The 23,966-nt window shown below is 34.0% G+C and overlaps 2 protein-coding genes and 1 non-coding gene across 7 annotated transcripts in view; 1 reads left to right on the forward strand and 2 right to left on the reverse strand.

Moving 5' to 3' along the window:
• Positions 1-20,856, forward strand: METTL5 (methyltransferase like 5). Of its 3 annotated transcripts, none has more exons than XM_012544799.1 (7): positions 1-108; positions 10,903-11,017; positions 11,318-11,499; positions 12,077-12,159; positions 14,380-14,431; positions 20,093-20,142; positions 20,745-20,856. In XM_012544799.1, the coding sequence occupies exons 2-7, from the start codon at positions 10,908-10,910 to the stop codon at positions 20,835-20,837; spliced, it is 570 nt and encodes a 189-aa protein (XP_012400253.1). In that variant the 5' UTR covers positions 1-108; positions 10,903-10,907; the 3' UTR covers positions 20,838-20,856. The 3 variants fall into 3 exon arrangements, with proteins under 3 accessions (XP_012400253.1, XP_003763997.1, XP_031816349.1); XM_003763949.4 differs by lacking the exon at positions 1-108 and adding an exon at positions 8,753-9,161; XM_031960489.1 differs by lacking the exons at positions 1-108; positions 20,093-20,142; positions 20,745-20,856 and adding exons at positions 8,753-9,161; positions 15,217-15,823.
• LOC111719762 lies at positions 15,619-15,722 on the reverse strand. The gene has a single exon (XR_002769752.1). It is a non-coding gene; the product is annotated as a U6 spliceosomal RNA (small nuclear RNA).
• SSB (small RNA binding exonuclease protection factor La) overlaps positions 20,807-23,966 on the reverse strand; it is a 12,545-nt gene continuing 9,385 nt past the window's right edge. For all 3 annotated transcript variants that reach the window (XM_012544797.3, XM_003763935.4, XM_031960487.1), the window contains exons 9-12: positions 23,302-23,442; positions 22,323-22,509; positions 21,733-21,867; positions 20,807-20,946 (exon numbers count right to left, since the gene is read on the reverse strand). In XM_012544797.3, the coding sequence (XP_012400251.1) occupies positions 20,858-20,946; positions 21,733-21,867; positions 22,323-22,509; positions 23,302-23,442 (552 nt within the window). In that variant the 3' untranslated portion in view covers positions 20,807-20,857. The remainder of the gene's footprint in view (positions 20,947-21,732; positions 21,868-22,322; positions 22,510-23,301; positions 23,443-23,966) is intronic.

A 23,966-nucleotide genomic window follows, 5' to 3' on the forward strand; every position in this document is an offset into this window, starting at 1 on the left:
CTTTGGCCACGCCCCCTCGCGCCCCCTTTCCCCGTCATTCCTTCCTCCATTCTCCTTCCGCCTCTCTCTCCAGTCTTCTGAGGTTCTAGAGGCCTTCCTTAATTTGAGGTATCTTCCACACCTTCCTCCCTCTCTCCGGCTTTATTTTTACCGTCTTCACCTCTTCCGGTCACTCCCGCGCCCTCCACTCCCTTAATCTCTAGGTCTACCTTCTCCTCTCTTTGCCTCCACTTCTCCCTGATCCCCGCCCTCCCTTGCTCCACCTCCTGCCTGCTTCTTCCCTCCTTGGCCCTCCCTCCCCCTCCTCCCACGCCTATTCCTTTAAGGTCCACTTCTCCCGGCCTCTCTTTCTTCTTCCCTTCCTTTCCAGTCCGCTCTTTTGACTCTTCTCTTTGCCCTCCTGAGGCGAGGTCCCCGGCGAAACGAGTCCCATCATGAAATGGAGACGTGGAGTCCCCTTAAAGAAACCTTCGTGCGGGCAAATGATCCGACAATTTTTGCCAGCAATTAAGGGATGTTTCAGGAGACCGGCTTGGTGACCTTTCCGTAGATAGATTTCTGGAATGATGAACGACGATCCTTTCATTCTGGAAGGAAAGATCCTTCCAGAAGAATCGATATGTTTATGATTTCTTGCCACAAATCCTATAGAAACTTTGTACTGCCTCTTTTCTATACGGTATATTTATGTAATTGCGCTTGTCTTTACTCGGTAGATTAGCATTACCAATAATTGCTGGCAACTATTACTTTTCCTCCGGACTACTGTCATTGTTTTCCAAGTGGTGTTCGGTTCTTTCTAGTCCATTTTGCACGCCGCTGCCAAAACCATCTCCCCAATGTATCTATCCTACCTATGTGACTCCCTTGAAAAAAACCTTTAATAGCTCCCCACTGTCTAGTGAATAAAGTAAATACTTAATGCTATCTAAGATCTAGTGCCAACCCAGTGTCGACAGAGACGACCTGAGTGAAGAGCAAGACAAGAAAACAGAGAAGGAGCAGTCAGACTGCTTGGAGGAGAACCAGGAAAGAGCAGAAAAAAGAGAAGAGAATAGGGTAACCAACAGTTTTAAAGGCTGCAGAATAGTCAGGAAAGATAAGGATTGAGAAAAAACTATTAACAAGACAAAACTATTAACCTCCTGCCACGGAGGTAAAGAACTTAAAATTCGCAAAAAAAACAAAAACAAAACCTTTTCAGAAGTGGCCAATCTGGAAAAGTTTTCCTGGACTATGCATATTTACAATGAGGGTTTTATTTTTAAGTTTGTTTTGTTTTGTTTTTATCAATTGGGAGAGCCAGTGAAAAGGACAGATTATAAATATGTGTAAAATTAATTTTGGAAAAAAAGTTTAAAAAAATAGATTTAATGCCAATCTATTTTATTAACTCCCTCCCCTGTGTTCCTAATATAAATTGGACTTCTCTTTGTCAAAAGCCTTGAGCTTCTAGGACTTCTTCTAGAAAGCTTCATACTCTTCCTTTTCCTTGATTTTCCTGCTGAAATCCCACTATTCTTCAAAGTCAGTTTTCAAAGACTACCTCCTCCAAGAAATCTCCAACTTCCCACCTAATGTAAATTAATATAACTAACATAACTTACCTTATAAAATAACTATTTGGGAATATGTCATATCTTCCCTACTAAATTATAAGTTCTTTATGTAGAGTAAGTAGACAATCAGCATTCTTTTAGTAAATTCTGAGGTAAATATAAATTGAATTTCTATTTTTTAAAGGCAATAGACAAGCTTAGTTTTAAAAAATCCTATTATTTTGTAAAGTAACATCTAATATGTTTTATAAATTTGGGTTTTCATATATTACAGTTACTTAGAATATGACACACTTGCATAGGAGAATGGGTGAGTGAATGGATGAGTATACTGTCTATAATAACATGACTAAGAATGAACTTTTTATAAAAGAGAATTACAGAACAATAGTTTCTTTTCCTAGCAGTCCTTTTAACGAAAATCTTGTTGCATTCAATGGCTGGCTTATTCACTGATTTATACAGTAATTTTACAGAATACAGTTGTAATAACAGTAATTATCTATTAACATATGACTTTCCTTTAATGAATTCAAAAAAATTAGTAGGCAAAAAAAAAAAAAAAAGGAAAAATTCAAGGACCTAAAAGAGCTCACTAAAGAGATGAGAACAGCATTAGATTTTTCTAAATCTTAGTTATTATTAGATGGAAACCAACAGGACATACCAATAATATGATGAAATTTCATATTTCCTTGCCTTTCATATTAGTAAAGCATTTGTCCCATTATTCTTCACAATGATGTGAAACTCCAAAAGCTGATATTTTTCTCCATGAACAATCACATTAGGAACAAGAGATTAAAATTCAGGAATATTTTTATAGCAAAATGTGGGGGCTTTGTGTGTGTGTGTGTGTGTGAGAGAGAGAGAGAGAGAGAAAGAGACAGAGACAGAACGTCAGAGACAGAAAGTCAGAGACAGAAAGTCAGAGACAGAGAGATAGAAAATCAGAGTCAGAGAGAGAGAATATGTCAGAATGTCTTAAGAACCTTGCTATATACTGGAAGGCATGGTAAAGAGCCAAATAAAGTGTGCTGTCATTTTTTCCTTTTGATCCAACATTACAATGGAGAATACTCTGTTTTTCAGATTAAATCATGCATATATCGATGTCTGTAGGATTCTCTTGCAGACTTGAGTATGGTGGCTGGCATTTGTATATTCTTGGATTTCTTCAGCCTTATCATCCCACCACCTGTCATTCAGGTCTCTTAGCTTGATATGAATATCACAAAATAAGCTTATATGCCCTCATTTTTTTTCAAATAATTGCAGAAGATACGCATAAAGGCCTATCTTGCTAACCTGCTAATGTTATCCCTGCCCAAGTTTAGAAAATATTTCTAACCTATCAAAGTTAGAAAAATTAAATCTAATTTTAGATGAAAAGAATAAACATTCTACCCAAATAGAAAATTAGTTCCATGGGTTTTAACTGCTTTTGAAAGTTCACCAAGAAAGACATTCCAACCTGAATATCTAGAACTGAATTTTTCTCCTAGTGACTTAAAGGAATCTCTTTTCTTAGCTTGTTTTTTGTTTTGTTTTGTTTTTTAACTTTTCACAAGTTTGTGGTGAAGAATTAAGGGCATAGTAGGTCTCACCTGTAGCTGCAGCTGCTGCTAATAAGGTGAAAGCTGATGGATTATTACCTAAAATATAAAAGATAGAATTAATTCAGACAGTTAAATAGCATTTGAGAAAAAAAAAGTAATTGAGAAGTGGGACATTAATATTATTTTTTTAACTTTCTATTTTTTTCTTTTTTATTGTTATTATTATAGCTTTTTATTTACAAGTTATATGCATGGATAATTTTACAGCATTGACAATTGCCAAACCTTTTGTTCCAATTTTTCCCCTCCTTCCCCAATCCCCTCCTCCAGATGGCAGGTTGACCAATACATGTTAAATATGTTAAAGTATAAATTAAATACAATATAAGTATACATGTCCAAACAGTTATTTTGCTGTACAAAAAGAATCGGACTTTGAAATAGTGTACAGTTAGCCTGTGAAGGAAATCAAAAATGCTGGTGGACAAAAATAAAGGGACTGGGAATTCTATGTAGTGGTTCATAGTCATCTCCCAGAGTTCTTTTGCTGGATGTAGCTGGTTCAATACATTACTGCTCTATTGGAACTGATTTGGTTCATCTCATTGCTGGAGATGGCCACGTCCATCAGAATTGATCATCATATAGTATTGTTGAAGTATATAATGAATTCCTGGTCCTGCTCATTTCACTCAGCATCAGTCCATGTAAGTCTCTCCAAGCCTTTCTGAAATCATCCTGCTGGCCATTTCTTACAGAACAGTAATATTCCATAATATTCATATGCCACAATTTATTCAGCCATTCTCCAATTGAGGGGCATCCATTCAATTTCCAGTTTCTGGCCACTACAAAGAGGGCTGCCACAAACATTCTTGCACATATAGGTCCCTTGCCCTTCTTTAATTTCTCTTTGGGATATAAGCACAGTAGTCACACATCAAAGGCTATGCACAATTTGATAACTTTTTGAGCATAGTTCCAAATTGCTCTCCAGAATGGCTGCCATTAATATTCTTACAAAGTTCTATTATAGATATCATGAAGTTTTCATCTTGTCCTCAAAACCTTTCTCCATTATGAATTTCCTTATAACAGTTGTCACTACTATCCTTCTAGTCAACACCTCAGATCATCACTCTCACCCATATATCTGTTGTCAAATCTTGCTTCTACTTTCACAATTCTCATTTATGCTCCCTTCTCTTTGCTCAACCACTTCCCTAGTTCATGACTTCATTGCCTGGACTGCCCAAGTCAAACTTCTAACTGGTGTCAAGTCTCATTCACTAGTCCATCCTTTGATTAGATGTCAAGGTGATTTTTATAATGTGTAGGTCCGACCTTGTCACTCTCCTGTGTATTGAGTTCCAGTCTAGATTGAATATAAAATTCCCTACTTGGCATTTAAAATACTTCATAATTTGATCCCTTATTATTTTCATATCTCTCTTAAAATTTACTCCTCTCCACCAACTTGGCAATCCAGATACACTGACCTATTTGCAGGGTCCCCAAACAAATCTTCCAGTATCTATGCCTTTACACTAGCTGTCCTCCACACCTTGAATACTTTCCCTTCCTCATATCTTTGCCTCTTAGTTCTCCTGAATTCCTTCAAAACAGTTCAAATCCCACTTCCTTTAGGGGGCCTCTTCTCATTCACTTAGTTGCTAAACTGATTGCCTTCATCTATTTGTATGAATCTTTGTATCTAGTTATTTGCGACTTGTTTTTTCCTTTAGAATAGACTCTTTGAAAGCAAATCTTTTTAAGGAGGAGAGAGGAAGAAGGAGGTGAGGGGAACATGCTTTCTTTGTATTCCCAGTAGTTAGAGTAATGCCAGGCACAAGATGAACGCTTAATCCTCTAAGTAAAAATCCTTAACCTTTTAAGCAAAAAAGATTTTCATTAAGAAAATTAGGGCACTGAGTGGTACATAATTTTGTACCTTTTGCTGCTTCCCCAAAACTGTAGTATTACTGAATTCCTACTCACTTTTAAAGCTCACCTCAAATCCCACTTTCAAGAAACCTTCCTCATTCTCTCTTAGTAACTGATCGGCTCTTCCCTACACTCATACCTCAGAGACCACTTTATTGTATAATGCTCTAATGCACTTATCATGTAACTTTATAAATCATATCTATGTGTTCTTTTTTCTGTGAACTCCTAGATGGCAGGAATTGTATTTATCCAAATTTTGTATTTTTGTTAGCATCTATTCCAGTATAGTGCAGTAAAATACAGCAGGACAACCACTCTCAAAAGTGGTTCAGCGTCCTTTGGGAGTCCCTGAGATCCTTTCAAGAGGTCTCTGAGATCAAAAGTATTTTCACAATCCTATTAAGACATCTTAACTTCCAATATAATAAATAATTAACAAATATAACCTACAAGAACAAAAGCTTTTCAGGGTATTTAATAATTTTTAAGAGTGTAAAGGAATCCTAAAACCAAAAAATTTGAAAACTGCTACAGTCAGAACTTTTAAAACATTTGTTATCTTAGTTGTGTTAAAAACTTTTAATATGAAATTTATAAAGAAATTTAAAATAGAATTTTAAGTATTATAAGATTGTTAGTATTATAAATTATATCCCTGACCAACTTCTAAATATGGGCCAAGTCCATATTATTATCTGTATGTCATATATATGCATACATATATAATCATTTTTCTTATATTTCAATTAATGATTCTTCATGATCATAATATTCTATTTATCAAAGGATTCATTATCACTTGAATTCTCATAATTTGTCTCTTATTTAAAAATTTTACTCATAAAATAGGATAGGGATTAGGGAGTGACTTTGTTCTGACATCTGTGACACCCAGAATCATTGCCATGGACTTTAAGAGGCACAGTCCCCTTCAGATTGTAGAAGCTACAAGATTCTTAAAATCAGTTGGGAAAAAAAGAACTGTTAACAGTAGTTTAACACATTCTTGTCAAGAAATGTTTTTTCTCCATACTATTTTTTTGTCTGTCTACTACTGCTAAAATATGGCAAATAATTATAATAATAAATTTATTAGAGGAGGTTTAAGTTAGTCTATTGCAAAATTTCCAAAGTACTCTTTCCCCATTATCCAGGAGCTGTGTGAATAAGACAATGGTAGTCCTTCCAAAAGGGGGAAAAAAGAGAAAAATTACAGACTGCTAAGGTACTAAAATAAATGTACAAAAGTTGTCATTAAATGGAAATGACACTAAAGAAAATGACAATTGCCATCTATTTTATTACAGTACTCCACATCACTAGGCTCTTCAAAATCTGACTTTTAGTAGAAACCTCCCATTTGTGTTGTCTCCAGCATTTGACTATGAGCTCACTGAAAGCAGGGACTATTTCTTTTTTAGGTAAGCATTCTCCCTGTCAAGTTCAGTGGCTACTCATAGGTCCAATGTCATTGTTAATTGTCATGGAAGCTTTTGCCTATTCTATTGTTCCAACCTAAATTAATTCACCTCTCTTTAACCAATCTGATTGCCTTCCATGTCTATAGGCTCACCGTATTAAGGCTGGACATAATGTGGGCATCTATACTCTTATTACAGCATAGGAGTATTATAAGCACTTCACTATCAGCCCTTCAAATAATCAAATAAGTATTTATTACATACCTATTACATGCCAAGCACATTCCAAGTTATGACATATACCAAAAATTGTAAGATTTATGGTCACTGCCATTACAATGAGAAAAATCAACACACACCAATCATTTTGTCAAACCCAGATTAAAAAGAAACTTTCAACAACTCAAGTAATAGCAGCTGATATAAAAGTTTATATTTTCAACTAGAATATAATATTCTCTGAGTAAAATGAAAAATAGAAAAAAGACAAGGATGAAAAAATATAAATTTTAAGTATATAGTAAAATATTTTGCCAATGAGGGAAGATTTCTTTTTTGTTTTAGAAAAATTGTTCACTTTATGTGTTCACTTTAATAAATGGGAGCAGGGTTATATTTAGAATCCAAACACACTTAAATGTGATTTTTTGAAACTTCTAAACTATACTTACTGTGTTCCTTTCACTGGCTTAATTATAAGGTTGAGACATTTTTAGTAATTTTCTCAACTCATGTTTTACAAATCTCTTCTGTGAGAAAGCATGACAAAACATTAATACTTTGGCCTACATTTTCTCCACTACAAGATCGTCTTTGAACTTTGTGGTTGTGCTTACTAGCCCTCTGTTGGTTTTCTGATGTCATTACAAGTTGTCTTTTTTTTTTTTAAAGTCTTAAATTTTTATCTTTTGTTTTATGTCACTTAAAGTTCTCCTTATGTCCCCCATCTCTAACAAATACGACAATATATGCAATGTCCCACACTTCTGAACATTCCATTTCCCTCTCCCTCCAACTAGAAAGATATAGAAGGAAATGTTTTCTTGTATCTCTTCTTTGAGGCCAAGACAATTCTTTGTAATTTTGTAACATTCTTTTTTAAAAAATTTGTTTGGGAGTTATATTTCTTTCCATTTGCATTGTTATAATTCTTGTGTATATTGTTTTCTTGGTTCTGCTTACTTTACTTTGCATGAGTTCATGTCTTCCCATGCTACTCTGTATTCATCATATTCTATAGGATATTCCATTACATTCATGTACCACAATTTGTTTAGCCATTCCCCAGCCAGTGAACATTGGTTGGTTTCTAGTTTGTCACCATCATAAAACATGCTGCTATAAATAGTCTGATATAAATGATGCCTTTTTATCACTGACTACCCTGAGTCTCATCAATTTTCAAATCCCTGAGTTTTCATAATATTGCCCTTTTGGTTTTTTGTTTCTTTTTATTTTCTGCCTATTTGGCAGCTTGCTTCTCCCTTTTAGCCTCCTTTGCAGGATCATTACCCTTGTTTTATCTCTTCTCTGTGGATATATTCCATAATTCTTTCCTTTGTGCTCTTTTCCTCTCTCAGGGATTTCATAAGCTTTTATGAGCTAAGATTCCACTTTAATATATATATATATATAGTTCTTAAATCTATGTTATATATCCAAATGAAAAATTGGAGGTACAGAGAACGCAAATGATTTGGTCAAGATCACACAAAAAGTAAGCATCAGAGGTATAACACAGCATTCCATCTCCCCTTTCTGGGCCTTTACCTTGGTCTTCTCTCATGCTTGGAATTTACACCTCAAAAAAAAAAATCTCTTTTCCTTTATGAAACCATTTTCTGCATAAAGTCTTTTCTGACCCCCTTCTCTCCCTAACTACTTTGTATTTAAATACTTTGTATATGTTTATATTCAGTTTATATTTACTGCTTCGGATCTTTTATGTTTTTCTTATCTCCCCCAATAAAATGTAAACTATAAGGATTATTTCATTCTTTGTACTTGAATATACCACCTAGCACCTAGTATAGTGACCGATGTAAATAAATTTTTCTTCAAATTTTTTTTCAATCCGCCAACATTTTTATGGGAGAAGATGGGGGTGGATCTGATGTTCTTCGTCGAAGGTTCCTTCCAGCTGTACATCCCATGAGTATAAATCAATGGAATTTTTTTCTGGAGAGGCTGCGGGCATGTAGGGCATCCTCTTCGACACCGGAACTGTGGTGCGCTTCTATTAGTTTCCGTTCGGCGTGGGGATGCTTAAGCCGGAGACACCGGATGCAAGGTGGCCTAGAGCAGCAGCTGATTTCTGGAGTTGGGGGAAGAGGGTCCCGCAGCCCCGAACGGATAGCCTTAGGTGGTATAAGGCACTACGTCGAGAGAACCATCAGAAGCACAGGCGCAGGCGCAGGCGCAGGCGCAGGGATACGGCTTCCTCCGCGGAGACTGAAGGTTTTTCGAGGAACACTGGCCCCCAGGTTGAGAATTTTCAAGTATTTTCTCAGCTGTAAATAGGAACGACCCACTCTCACCTCTTCGCAAAAATTATAACTCACATAACCAGAAGAAAATGAAGCGGAAGGAACTGGAAAGTTTCTTGCAACAAGTTGATGGCTTTGAGAAGCCCAAATTACTTCTGGAACAGTATCCGACCAGGCCCCACATTGCAGGTAAGGTTACCCGCTTTGGCAAGGAGTGCAAGTCGGAAAATGCAGCACCTTTAGCATCGGAAAGAAGAGGTAGAAGGAATTTTAAGAATCGAAAACCCAAAGCCACCCATTGAACAGATGAGGAAACTGAGGCGAGAGTTTGGATTCAAACCTTGACTGATTACAAATGTAGCTTTTTCCAATACACCATAATGTTTGTTTCTTTTAATAAAAATTATAGTTTACATCTTAGGCTCTAAATTTTACTTACCTGATCTTATTTTCTCAACAATGCTATCTGAAGTAGATAGGGCAATCACTGAGTATTAAAACCCGAAGGATCTGTAATTTTTGCATAGGAAGCTGGCTCCACCAATTTAGATGACAATTCTTCAATTTATTAATGAGCCCTGAGAAATAATTGAGACGCATTGAGGTTGTGACTTTTCCCAGTATCACAAAGTTACTAAATATCAGAAGTAGCATTTACACTCTTGTTCTCTTAACTCAATCAAACTTAGCCCTTCACTCACTCTGCAACTACAATATAAGATTATCATCCCTATTTTATAGATGTGGAAACTTGAACTTTAAAAAAATATAACTACCTCAGCCCAGTATTTCGGTATTAAGTGGAACTATTTATTAAGCAAGTTTCACGGAACTTTCATTATTTAAATCCCCTTTACTGGAAATTCTCCCTTTTCATTTCTATAACCTAACTTTCTTGGCATCCTTCAAAACAGCTAAAATACTGCTTTCTAACAAACCTTTCCCACCCCTCCTTTAATACTAATGCCTCCTCTCTATTGGTTGTCTCCCAGTTTATCCTGTATACATCGTTTGTACATGGCTGTTTGCTTGTCTCTGGAATTAGACTATAAAACTATTACATATAGACTATCATATTACCTTTTACCTTTCTTTGTATCTCCAGACCTTAGTACAGGTCCTTAGGCACTAAAATAAATGTTTGACATCTTGACTGACTGACTAGATATGAGGAACTACTAATTTGTAAAAGTTAAGAATTTAGAACAAGAGCTTGGTCCCTTTTTTTTTCTTGGAAAAATTAGTCAGGAAGCTTCTTATTGCTATCATAGAAAATAAATCTTTTTGGTTCAATAAAATCTATCAAGAGTTTTTATGGTCTCTAACTAGTGTATATCTTTATGGATATGTGTATGTTTTCATTGAACCTGATTGGAAACATTATATCCCAAACATTGCACCAAAAACAACTGTTAAGACTTGAATAGGACTTTTACCAACATTTGTTGAGGGTTTTTTTTTTTTGTAATGTAACATTGATGATTAGCATTGACTTATTTGACAGTGTTTTCAGTAGCCACAGACAGTGCTTCTGAGTGCCATCTCTGAGGTCAGTTGATTAATATCCTGTATCAGGAGGTTTTGGCTAACCTTGATTCTGGCACTGAGGAAATTAGCTCTTTTAAGATGCTACTTTGAAAAGTGTGACTTAGAGTGACTATCCCTTTTTAGAGGACAACTTGGGGAAAATATTCTATTAAGGTAACAGATTTTCGGATACATTATCTGTGCCCTTTTCACATAGATGCTTGTTCTGCAATTTTGATGGTTTTTGTGACATAAGTTCCTACATTTTGTAACCCTTTTAATAACTCTGTACATCACTCAAGATTCATGTAAGAAAAATGAAAGACTCATTTTTATAAACTGGATTTCTATCACCAACCTTGCCTGTGTTTCTCTCTAATTTGTTTTTCTTTCTTTTTTAAAGCATGTATGCTATATACAATTCATAATACATATGATGACATTGAAAACAAAGTGGTTGGAGATCTAGGGTGTGGTTGTGGAATGCTTAGTATTGGAACGGCAATGTTAGGAGCAGGGTAAGTAATTCACTACCCAATTTCTGGGGTCAACTTAGTAGCATTTATGGGAGTATGCCAGTCTACAAGATGTAGAATATCTTATGAGAATATCAAAGAATAAACTTAATTATCTGTGATCTGATAAACACCCTTCCTTTTACAACAATTTATAAGATTCCTCTATTCTTTTTGATTGTGTATACCTTTCCTATCAAAATATATCACTAAGCAAATATATTGACATGTTTTTAGATGTAATAAACCTTTGTTTTTGAAACATTTAAATAGATTTTTTGTTTGTTTGTTTTGCATTTCCAGGTTGTGTGTTGGATTTGATATAGATGAGGATGCATTAGAAATATTTAGTAGAAATGTCGCAGAGTTTGAGCTGACAAATATTGACATGATTCAATGCAATGTGTGTTCTTTATCTGATACAATGTTCAAGTCCTTTGATACTATAATCATGAATCCTCCCTTTGGAACCAAGCATAATAAAGGTTAGTTAAAAGAAACATTCTCATGCAATATTTATAGAGAAGTGAGTTTTAAAAAAGAAATCAGTGAATGTTTAGGGAAAGTAATTAGTCAGAAAAGTATCACTGTTCCAGTTTGCTTGTATATTTGTGAGGAATTGTGTACATGTACATGAAATACATATTAGAGGAAGAGGAAGATAGTATATTAACAGTTTATCAAGGAAGCTTAGTGACAAAGCAGTTCAAACAGTAGGCCTGAAGTCAGGAAGGCCTGACTTCAAATCTGACTGCAGGCACTTACTGATTGTGTTAGCCTGGCCAAGTCACTTAATTTCCATTTAATTTTTTCATGTGTAAAAAATTGGGAGGATATCACCATTTAAAAATTTTAGCATAGTATTTGGCACATGGTAAATGATATATGTTAGCTATTGTCATTGCACCTTTATATTGTCCTTTAAATATATTATCACTTTGTCTAACCATAAAGATCTTTTCCTCTATATGCCAAAAAAAACACTTCTAAATTTCAATGAATAATTATGATCTACCATTGTAGCAGCAGGATTAAATGCAAAATTTTTTATTCCCTTCATAGGTATGGATATGTCATTTTTGAAGATTGCTTTACAAATGGCACGAGTAGCTGTATATTCTTTACATAAATCTTCAACCCGAGAAGTGAGTCCATGCTTTTCCTTTGCTATAGTTTCTCAGACTAGTAACTGTGTTACAAATAAACAGATGCCTACTGACCTTGACTTTTTGTATATAACATCCAGTTGTTGAGGTATTGGCTTAATAATTCGCAGTAATAGCTGGTACCTATGATTTAGGGATTTCTACTGGACCACAGAGGCTAATTTGTTTTCTTTAAGACTTGAATTGATAAGAACTATTGGAAGATTAGAAGGAGAGGAAACAGATAAGGAAGCAACTTTAATTAGATCCTGATTAGAAGGTAACAGTAAGAAATAGCAGAAAACACATTGCACCAGGAACCAGAAATCTCAGTTCTAGTTTTGGCTTATAAGAGCTTTAGCACCTCTCTTAGCACCTTCTTCTGGTCCTTTGTTTCTTTATTTGTAAAAAATGAACTAAAGTAGAATTATAAATTTAGAGCTGGTAAAGACCTTAAAGGTCATCTAATTCATGCCCCAACATTTGCCAAAGAGGAATTGAGACCTGAAGAGTTAATTTAATTGTTTGGGATTACACAGTAAGTGACAGAGCCAGAATTTGAATATAGGTCCACAGACTACAAATCTATTAGGTGTCCCACTTCTCTCTGGAAATAATACCAGTCAAATCAGGAATACTTCTTAAGTGTTATGTACCAGAAGATCCCTTCCAGATTTAAAACTGTGGTAGTCAGTCCAGAATAGTAGAAGATGTCCAGGAAATTAGTTCTTGAATACTAACTAGTTTATCTAAACATTACACATAAGCCAGTGAATTTCAAGGCCGTATATTATTTTTTTCAGTAATACATCCCTCAGTAGAAGTCCTTTGATTTTTCAATATTCTCCTTGTTCTTTGGCTCCATTTCTCTTCTTCGCTATTCACTATTCTTATAATGCCATCTAGTATGGTAACTTGGCTTACTTGTAACATTTGTATTAGGAAATAGAATCTCTTTAGGTATGATTACTGTTAATGGAATTAAATGATGTCCATGATTGATTGCTACTTGGACTGCAAAGAAAAAAAATAGTAAAAGGAAAAATAAAATCTAAAATGAAAAAAAAATTCACATGAAGAAATATAGTAAGCATACTGTGACGCTTTGTTACATAGTGTCATTTTTAACATATTTTTGTCTTAATATATATAACCTTTTCACTTTATTTTTTTCAGCAGACTTGACAACTTAGGCTTTTTCTTTCTATATCATGAACCTACCATCTTCTTCTCACTGATATCTTTGTATTCTTATTGTAATAACAAGCCACTTCATCCTTCTTTCAGTATGCTTGTGGATATAATTATCAAATGGTTAAAAATAAATTTTATTTAGTTCCCACAAACTTCTCAAGCTTCCTCAAATCAAACCATATACTAGCACTAAATGTTTTCTAACTGATGTTAAAAGTATATGGAACTACTTTGAAGTTATATATAATTAATGTATATCTGAATATTATAGAAAAAAATTGATTCCTTACATACTTTGTTTTTAATCTAGATCTGATTTTATCAGTATATATCTCATGGGGAATATATTAATTTGGATATACATTAATTGGGGAAGTTTATTAATTTTTCCAATTAATGAATTTATTTGAATTAAATATTCACATCCTTCAGGCATATAGACACCTATCTAGATGAAGAGAGTTGCCTGGGGCTCTGGGAATTTAAGTGACATGTTTAAGCTCAAATAGTCACTTTTTGATCAGACATGATATTTCTTTTGCTAGTTATTTTGAAGACAAAAATTAGTAAACCAACATTCAAAACACATACTTTTGGCTAGTTAGCAAAATTTGATAGAATGCTTTGTCTTTCTGTTAGATTAATTCCAATACAAAGTCCTCAGTGATGGCTATTAATCCCAATGTTTGCTGAATATCCTAAGAAGTTTTTTAAAATTTAATTAATATATAAAATTATTACTGATTTCTCCCTCACTACTGGCATTGAGTGCCAAGGTAGCACTCAGTCATTTGAGAAAACCCCTTATGCATTTTAACAGATTGTTAGCCATACTGAAGTTCTTTACTCTTGTATTTTTAAACATATAATGCAGCTCATTGAATTTCTACAAAGATGAGTCTTGATTAGAATAAGTAGTGTCAATAGAAAGTTCCAATATAGTTAATATAGATATAATGAATTAAATTTTGTTTCAGCTGGAATGACTAACCTAAGATAACTTTTTTTTTTTTTTTTAACGTTTAGCATATTCAAAAGAAAGCAGATGAATGGAAAATTAAGATGGATGTTATAGCAGGTAAGAATCCTGAATTTTCTCTAAAATAATACTGAATCTGGAAGCCTGATGATATTTGGGGTGGAGGTAGAACAAGAATAGTATTACTAATATAAGCTATCCAGACATAGCCAACATTTTTATGTAAGAATTGAAATGGATAGTATATAACATCTGTTTTGCAACACAGAAAGTTGTCTGGAAAGAATTTTTATGACATTCTGATTCCTCAAGTCCAACTATGTCCAAGGCTTATCTTTCAGAATAAGCTTGGGTAGAAGAAAAAATTTTAAGAGATAAAAGAAAGTAACGTTTCTTCCTTCTTTGTGTTCCCCTGTGAAGAAAACAAACAATTAAAGCTCCATTAAGAGCAAATTTATCTCTTGTCTACTTTTTCAGATTATGCCTTTTTTATTATTTATGTCCATCATATCCCATCACAGTTCTTAAATTCTATAAATTCAAGCACTGTTACTATTCCTTAAATCAATACTAGCTAACCATAGTATTTAGCATTTAATACACTATTAAATTTGTTACTGAATTTCTAATAAAGGAAAACCTCTTGTTGATTTTCATTAAAGACATTTTAAAGATAGTGATTATTATATGTCAATAATTGTTTACAGTGATTTAGCACATTTCATATGGTTATTGGACTTGAGGTCTTGTAGACAAGCACTTAGAATATCAGTATAGCTCATGATTATTTTCTTGCTTATCTAGCTCAGTATTAATTTCTTGTTTAATCCAGTAAACAAGGTTCAACTTTCTTATGCTTCCTTTTTGTTTTCTTCCCCTATTAGCACCTAAAGCATCTGTATGACTTTGCATCTTAACTACCAACCATGCACTTGAAATAGATGAAGCAAAATAAAGATTATATTCTAGGGTTCTCTCTTGATGCATATAAATCATACATTTATTTTGGTCATTATAGTGGTGATGGAGCAGGACCACTCATGTCAATACTAGTGAGAAAATATTTCTGAGTCACTTGACTGTCCAGTTAGGCAAATATATGATACTATAGAAGGAAGATCTCTTAAGAATATGGCTTTTGTCGTGCCATTTTCATCCTCTAGCGATAGCTATTTGTCACAATCTCTGCTGAATGTGTTAATTCAAATGAAGATCTACTTTCTCTCCCTCTTATTTTCTTCCAAGTATCTCCCAAGAAAAACAAAGCCTGTTTAAAAAAATAATTTAAAAATATGGAATGCTTCACAAATTAGCATGTTATCCTTCCAAAAGGATCATGCTAGTCTTCACTGTATTATTCCAATTTTAGTAAACACTTATCTCAAGAATTGGACATAATTGGACACTTTTAATTATAATTTTATCAGTAATGTTTTTAAAAAGTTGAGACGAGTATATTCACTACTGCAGTGTGAGTGTGTGTGTGTGTGTGTGTGTGTGTGTGTGTGTGTGTGTAAAGTAATTAGGATTAAATGACTTGTCCAAGTTCATACAGCTGCTAAGTGTTAAAGTATCTAAGGCTGGATTTGAACTCAGATGTTCCCAACTTCAAGGCCAATGCTCTATCCAGTGCACCATCTAGCTGCTCCTACTGCTGCTTTCTTAATATAATTTAAGGGAAAGAGTTGTACTGCTGAAGCAAATAAAAAATCAGCAATGGTTACTACTTGTTTTTCCATTCCATGATGCATGTCTCTCCAATCTTCACAGGAAAGATGATTTTCCATTCAGTGATTAACGAATTTACTATTATTCATATTCCATGTATGCTCAATTGATTTTGACCCCCTTTAATCAATACCCCAACCCCTTTCCCTTCACCTGATTCTTCATTCCCATTCTTCTCAACCCTCCCACCAAAGTTCCAATTAAAAGTTACTCATTTCCCCTTCCACTGTGCTCTTTGGAATGCTAGTTCCATAGGTAATAAACTTGCCTTCATCTTAAACCTTTTCTTCTCCTCCTCCCATTTTAAAATCAGTCAATGAAACTGTTGATATAACTTCCTTGGTGACCCTTTCCAGTATTAGCTATACTTTCTCTCATTCCCTTAGTTCACTAATCAAGACAGAGGAGTTGAAATACTTCTTGCTCTTTGTTGCTGCTTTCAGATTCTTCACCTTCTGCTAATTCTCTGTAATCTTTCTCTAGGGTCCATATAATCCATAACCTCCACCTAGTCAAAATCCAGATAGCTGTTCTCTGTAGCAAATCTTCTAAACTGTGGGTCTTAAACATGACCTATAACATGTAACTGAATGGGGGAGGGGGGTTTGCAATATTTTGATTTACTATCAGTAACTGTTTGATTGGTATGCTTATTTATATATATATCTATATATCTGGAGTTGTGTAAAAATTTCTTGGACAAAATGGGGTTGTGAGTTGGAAAAGTTTAAGAAGTCCTACTCTTTGGACACTCTCCTTCAAGTTAGGTACATGGCTCACAATTTTTTTCTTCCCAACTCCTGCCTAGTTAAATCCACTAGTGAATTTCAGAGTATATATTGACTCTTCCTCAAACATGATAACCATTCATTTCCTCAATCTGTTCTCACTTACCATGACCTTCATACCACTTCAGTCACACACAAATATGGTCATACTCTTGAACACATTACCTATAAAGGTACCACCACCATAATTAGATACTCTGAAATCTCCTTATCTGATTACAATCCACCAACTTTCCTCCTCTCCTTCTGCTTTCCTATACCAAACCCTGACTTCCTGTTTCTTCATTCCTGAGTTTTCTTCTAGGCTATCCCCCTTGCAGCACTAGTCCCTTTCTCTTCTTTTCCCCATTTTGAACCAATTCAACTCAATACTGTTGTTGTCCTTCAGTCCCTCGCTCTCTTCTGTCATCAGTTGTCCCCAGCCAAGACAATCTTGGGTGACTCCTATAGAAATGGTGTTGATTAAAAATGGAGAAAATCTTGCACCTATTCTAAGTTGACTACATCCAGTGCAAAATAAGCTTCATATTATCTGTAGTAATCCCTCTATTTGCACTGATTCTTCCAAACCTTTTCATCTCTCCTCAAATGTTCTCTCCCCCAACAGAGAACCTTGCATCCTATTTTACAAAAAAAAAATTGAGACCACTCATTCTGAATACCTTCTTTGTCATCTTGCCTTATCCAGATGTTTTCTGCCACGCTCTTCCTTCGTCCATCTCAAAGAGGTTACTCTTTTCTTTACCCAGGAAAACCAATCTACCCACAAGTTATCCCATTATCTCCTGTCTCCTTTATTACATCCTTCCCTTTTTTTGTTATCCTCACTCTCACTTATCTTCAATCTCTTCTTGTCTATTGGTTCATTCCCTATTGCCTATAAACATGCCCATGTCTTTCCCAACCTACAAAAAAATCCTCAATCCTTAATTCTCACTATTTTTCAATAAATTTCTTAAAATGACTGTCTACAATAGATGCCTCCACTTTCTCTCTTTCGATTCTGTACAGTCACTTAATGTTTGCCAGTTTACTCAACTGCAAAATAGGGATAATAAAAGCACTACCTCTGTTTTGAGGATGAAATGAAAATATATAAAATGCTTAGCATAGTATCTGGCACATAGTAGGCATAGTACAAATTCACTTCCTTTCTCTGCCTTTTGCTTTCTTCATGACCCCCCCATAATCTGGCTTTCAAATTCATTCCATCAAAACTGCTCTCTCCTAAATTAGCCAGTGATTTCCTAATTGTCAAATCCTGTAGCCTTTTATCAATCTTCACTGTAACTGACTCTCTGCAGTTTGACACTACTATTTATGCAACTCTTAAGTTTTTAAGACACCACTTTCTTCTAGTTTTCCTTCTACTTATTAAACCACTTTTCAATCTCTTCCTGGATCCTCAACCAGGTCATACTCATTAACCATGAATATCCCACAAGGTTCTGTGTTGGGGCTCCCTTCTCTTCTCTATACTATTTCACTTCAGAATCTCAACTCCCATGGACTTAAGTTATACCTTTTATACTGCTGATTACTTACTCCTCTTAGAATGTGAACTTTTTTTATTGTCAGCACTTGGAACAGTACCTAACAAAAGAGTATGTACTTAATAAGTGTATATTGACTATGAATGTAGGTCAGGGGTCCTCAAACTACGGCCCTCGGGCCAGATGCGGCAGCTGAGGAGGATTATCCCCCTCACCCAGGCCTATGAAGTTTCTTTATTTAAAGGCCCACAAAACAAAGATTTTGTTTTTACTATAATCCGGCCCTCCAACAGTCTGAGGAACAGTGAACTGGCCCCCTATTTAAAAAGTTTGAGGACTCCCGGTAGGTCATACAGTAGGCTGGGTAGAAGATGCAATTCACGTATAGCAAACCACTTGAAAAGAAATGGGGAAGTTGCAAATTATAAAATGTTTGCAGACTAATGATTGATTAGAAAACATACTTGGATGAGTAAAGGGGGACAGTGACAGGTTGGCATCTTTTTTCTAATGTTAGAAAAAATTAGTTAGACTTGCATGCCAGTCTAAGGAGTTTGGAGTTATTATTCAGAAGAAATTAGGGAGACCTTGAAAGGTTTTGAGCAGTGAAGTTAATTTGACTTGTGCAAAACATCAGCCCTACAGTTGTGTAGAAAATGTATAGAACTAATATTGGAGATAGGAATGTTAGGAAACTTTTTAGTCTGAAAAGGGCTAACAAGGAATGGACTCCAAGGATGGTGGGAATGAGAGAGGATAGTTGCAAGGTTCTGTGGAGATAGAACAAGTCCTTTCCTTGTGATGTTCGATATGAATTCATTAGCTCAAGAGGATGTTTGCTGTTGCAAGAGCCTTAAAAAAAATGAAAAGGAAAGGAATTAAGGCAGAGAAAAGGACATTAATTTCCTTGGAGTCAAAAAGGAAATGAGCAAGAATATTGAGAGAAGTTTTAAAAATCCTCTTGGAGGATGCGACATTCCCAACCTACTAACATTAATATGGAGTCAGGAAGGGAAATAGCCTACAGCTCCTGGCTTTTCCGGTAAAGTCACAGTAATGGACATCCTGGATTTATTTCATCTTTGCTTATCAATGTAGAGACTAGCAGAGATTCAAACTTTGGTCTTAAAAGTTTCCTAATTTTGCAAGTTAGCTTTCATGTTTTTTTCACTCAATATATTTTATATTTCAAAAAAAAAAAAAAAAAAAAAAAGCCAAAGGGGCTATTAGGCCATTTATTGGCCTCTTCTGGGAGCAGGTATTCTTTACTTGGGGTCTTTAGACTTATTTTGATCATTTTATGCATTTAAAAATATTTATCAGAGCCTTCCCAGACTGCCAAATAGGTCCATGACAGATTTTAAAACACTTACTATAGAACTAGAGAACCTGCCTAGTCCATTCCCTGAAGTTTATACTTTATATTTTAATTATTTCATTCATTGCAGCCTATACTAAAAGACTTTAGAACTGAAAAACTTTAACAAAGTATATTGAGAAACTTTTAGTTTTTTTAACTTTGTAGTATTAACCAAGTTTTCATTGAAAAATCTGTGATCTTTTGTAAGCAAGAATTTTCATCTTTTGTTTTGCTTTGTAAACCAACTTTGCTTTATACAGCATAAGGAAATGAAAACCACATTTTTATAACTTGTAAAAGCTAATATTCTTAGCACTCACTTTTTAAAGACTAGTGTCAAACTAGTTTTGAGTGCTGTCTGTGAATCAAATCATTGTTTTTGTCTTCCCAGAGCTACGATATGACCTACCAGCATCATACAGATTTCATAAGAAAAAAACAGTAAGTTAAAGTTTGATATAACCACTGAAAAGATGACACTTAAAATTAATGGGGACAATAGAGATCATGATTGAATATTTATAAATGGAAAGCTAAATTAAAGAAAAAAAGTCTAGACAAACAGGTTGAAGTAGGTAACTTTTCATTTAGCAGATGACCTCTTCTAACAAGTTGCCCAAAGAGGAAAAAAACCTATAGAATTTAATTATGTTAAATAGATGTTGAACCCCTATATATTAAATCATATTAAATACTTAATCCATACTTCTCTTAGGGAATAACTACAGTAAGAAAAATAAAGCCCGATTTCTGTTAAAAAATGAAGGAAATCTTGTAAAAACAGCAATTGGGACAATTTTGCCTTTTATATAGTATACATTTTATTTGTTGGTATTTCCAACATTACAGAGCCAGGTTTCAGTGAAAGAACCTTACTTTTGATGTTCAGATGTCTGAACATCAATGTCTGAAATGCCAATTTTTGATTATTATGAACAAAACTATATATACATATATATATATATGTATTAAAAAAAAAAAAAATCCAGGTTACCTGAACAACAAAAACAGTTAAACAAAAATAGTTTTTCTTTCTATCATAGGTGGACATTGAAGTGGATTTAATTCGGTTTTCTTTTAAAGACCCCCCCCCACACACAGACAATCTGAAACAGCTTAAAATTTATTTAAAATGAATAAAAATTTTTGTATCAAGCTATTGGTCTCCAGCTCCATTTTCTGTTTTCAGTTGTTTTGGTGCAGGTTCTTCTTTTTCAGTTTCTTCTCGTGTCCTTTTAAGGGTCCCTACAAAAATATAATTAATTAATTAATTGGATTCAAGCCAAACATTAAAATTTGAAGTTTAGATTGTAACAATTTTATTAAAGATCACAAAGCTAAAATGTCCTTGGTACTACTTAATTTAATTCTGGTAATATTTAGCTACTTTTTCTGAATGAAGTTCTGTCCTTCAACTTTCTGTGAACAGAATGAAAACCAACTTTCCAATTTATGGCACGGCATAAAATACAAGTTTCTAAATAATCCGAGATTTAATTTTATCCAAGCCATTTAAAACTCGAATTTCTCTCCCTCTTCTCTCTATGAAGACCCAAAAGATCAAAGGGGAGAACCCTAAAAATCAGTTAAAACTGAAGAGGGGGAAAAAAAATCTTTCCTTGAATTCACTCCTTGTATTCACTCCTGTAATTCTGCTATAATGTCTTTCTACCTTCTGAAGAACCAAATTTCTTAATTTATAAAGATTTAGTTTCTCCCTCATTGGGGTGGTGGATGGCTTAGAAAAATATGGTATATTTAAATTTGATTTAAATTTAAAATTCAAGTGCTTCTTAGTTTGGATTTTTCCAAGCGCTAACAACATACAGAATGTGCTTTCTTTGTATGAGCTTATTTTTGTTGACAATTAGGTCAGTTCTGAATATTCTTTTCTGGATGCCATCACATTTCTAAAGAATTAGGATATTCTGTTACCAATCTGGTATTTTACATTTGAAAAGAGTCATAAGAGTCATCCTAAGCCAACTGAACACAAAATGTGTAATAAAGTTTTCTCAAAATAATACTTACCTCCAGCATTACCATTTTCTTGTTCTTCATCACTATCAAATTTTGTTTTCTTGCCCTGGAATTGTATTTTTCCTTTATTGGGTATACCCTGGACAGCTTTACCACCTCCTCTTCCTTTTCCTTTAAATTTGCGACCTGTAGATACAGTTTTTAAGATTTTAAAAATTATGCCGGTGCTTCTTCCATTTCTTATTTTAGTTTACACATAGTTAGCACTTCTAGAACTGTATTAAATTTCTTACTGGAAAACCTACCATTCCTCCATTATAGATTATTCTACATCCTAGTTTATTGTTTGTCAAAATTAGATAAAATTAGGGAATAAGCTTAAATAAATTAGAAATTTAGAAAATTTTTTTAAATTAGAAATTAGAAAGTTCTTTTCCAGACATTTAATCAAAGTTGAAATAACTAGTAACTTCAGTAACCTATAAACTCATAAAAACATCATTCTTGTATATTACCAACAAAATAAAGTTTTAAAATTCCTAAGTAATTTAAATTACCTAACTTTACTTCCTTCATCTATAAAAGGGAGATTCAAACTAAGTAATCTCCAGTATTCTACAATTCAACACAACTTCAATTACCTTTTGACTTCAACTTATTTAGGGATTCCTGTTGGTCTTCAATTATTTTTTTTAAAGCTTCTTTCTCCGTCTCTCCTTCTAATACTTCCCACGTTACATCTTTGTTTCTTAATTTTAAGTTTCCATTATTTGCTTCATTGGCTTTATCCAGTGCTTCTTTTGCCTTTTCTTTAAATAGGATTATACCCTGTATATAAACAGTCATACACATTACATCCTAAGCTGAATCCCCAAGTATACATTATAACAGGAAAAGTAATTTTAACATCTTTACAGCTCTGCAAAGAATGAAATAACTTAACAACTGAGAAAGTATTTATAAATCTCACAGTCCTTTGAGCACTAGGAACTATGAGGCTTCTCTCCACATCTTAATAAAGGACTCCTTAAATTGTTTTAGAAATTAACTTTTTTGAGCTGGTAAACTAGTCTAGCTTGAAACTAGTTTCTAACAGCCTAGATATACGGTTCCAAAAATCTTGATAAGGAATACTATAAAAAATACCCACCTGATCTTTCTAATTTATTTGGCTATTCCGGTGGCACATCCAGAGAGACAATAATGTGAAAACAAAAGAAATGCCTATTCAAATTCACTGCTGGAATTTTACAATATTAACATGACAGCAAAAATGCTATCAGAAAGTACTCACAAGTAAGTTGCCAGGTATCTATATCTTGAGTTCTCCAAAAAATCTCTACCCCATTAAAACAATGTGAAAGTTTCTTTGTGGAATTTTTCTGTCCCAATCAAAATTCCTATCTAAACTCAAAACTCTCAATGAGTACATATCACTTAGCCTACAAAAGACAATGAAATGAAAATATTTCATGATGGCAAAAGTTCCCGTCACCCCAAAAAATTCAATAGGGAAAGAGCGTTTCATTCTTAATTAAGAAAAAAGTAACCATAGTTCACCTGTGTATACATTGACTGAATGTAGCTTTTTAAATTGCTGAAATAAAACACATCTCTAACCTCTTTTGCTCCCCTGATGAAGTCTATCCATTTTATTTCTCCATAATTAGAGAAAAGTGTGTGAAGATCTTCTCTACAGGTTTGATCATCTAAATCACCAGAAAATTTCAGCAAACATCCAATCTTTTCGTCCAGAGATTTCTAAAGAACCATAAATAGGAGTAATTATTACAAGCAATCAAGATCCAAGTTTTTATAAGAGAAACTGGTTATAAATTCCTGGGCATAAAATAACCTCAAACTCAAGATCTCTTAAAATTTTATCACAGAAACAGTTCAAAATTTGAAAGAACCTGACACATTTTGACCTACAGAGGGGGTTCAAAACAACGGTTGACTTAAGTTGGAAATTATTCCCCCTTTTCTAAGAATTTGCTTTATAAAATTTTCTTCATATCATCTCATTTTCTTCTACAAATCATGTTTACCTAAGAATTAGTTAACATAGTTGATCAAACCATGTTCTTTAGAGAATAATGCTTTTGGGTAGATAGTACTAAGCCTTACAAATACTGAATTATAAATTGCTGAAGTATTTCACTTAAGTATATGTACTACTATGATAAAATCAAAATGATTACTTTGAACTACATTAGATCTATACTAACCCAATTTCATTATTTACTTGCTTGAATGATAAAAGAACATTACACTTATACACAAGA

This window comes from Sarcophilus harrisii, chromosome 3 (genome assembly GCF_902635505.1).
Source record: "Sarcophilus harrisii chromosome 3, mSarHar1.11, whole genome shotgun sequence".
Lineage (NCBI taxonomy): Eukaryota > Metazoa > Chordata > Mammalia > Dasyuromorphia > Dasyuridae > Sarcophilus > Sarcophilus harrisii.

What these genes read in the sequence shown, in the direction of transcription:
- METTL5 (XM_003763949.4), top strand. Translation starts at nt 9,062, where the DNA reads ATGAAGCGGAAGGAACTGGAAAGTTTCTTGCAACAAGTTGATGGCTTT. An exon ending in ACGGCAATGTTAGGAGCAGG is followed by an intron (nt 11,018 to 11,317) that starts GTAAGTAATTCA and finishes TTGCATTTCCAG; the next exon opens with GTTGTGTGTTGGATTTGATA. An exon ending in GATTTCATAAGAAAAAAACA is followed by an intron (nt 20,143 to 20,744) that starts GTAAGTTAAAGT and finishes TTTCTATCATAG; the next exon opens with GTGGACATTGAAGTGGATTT.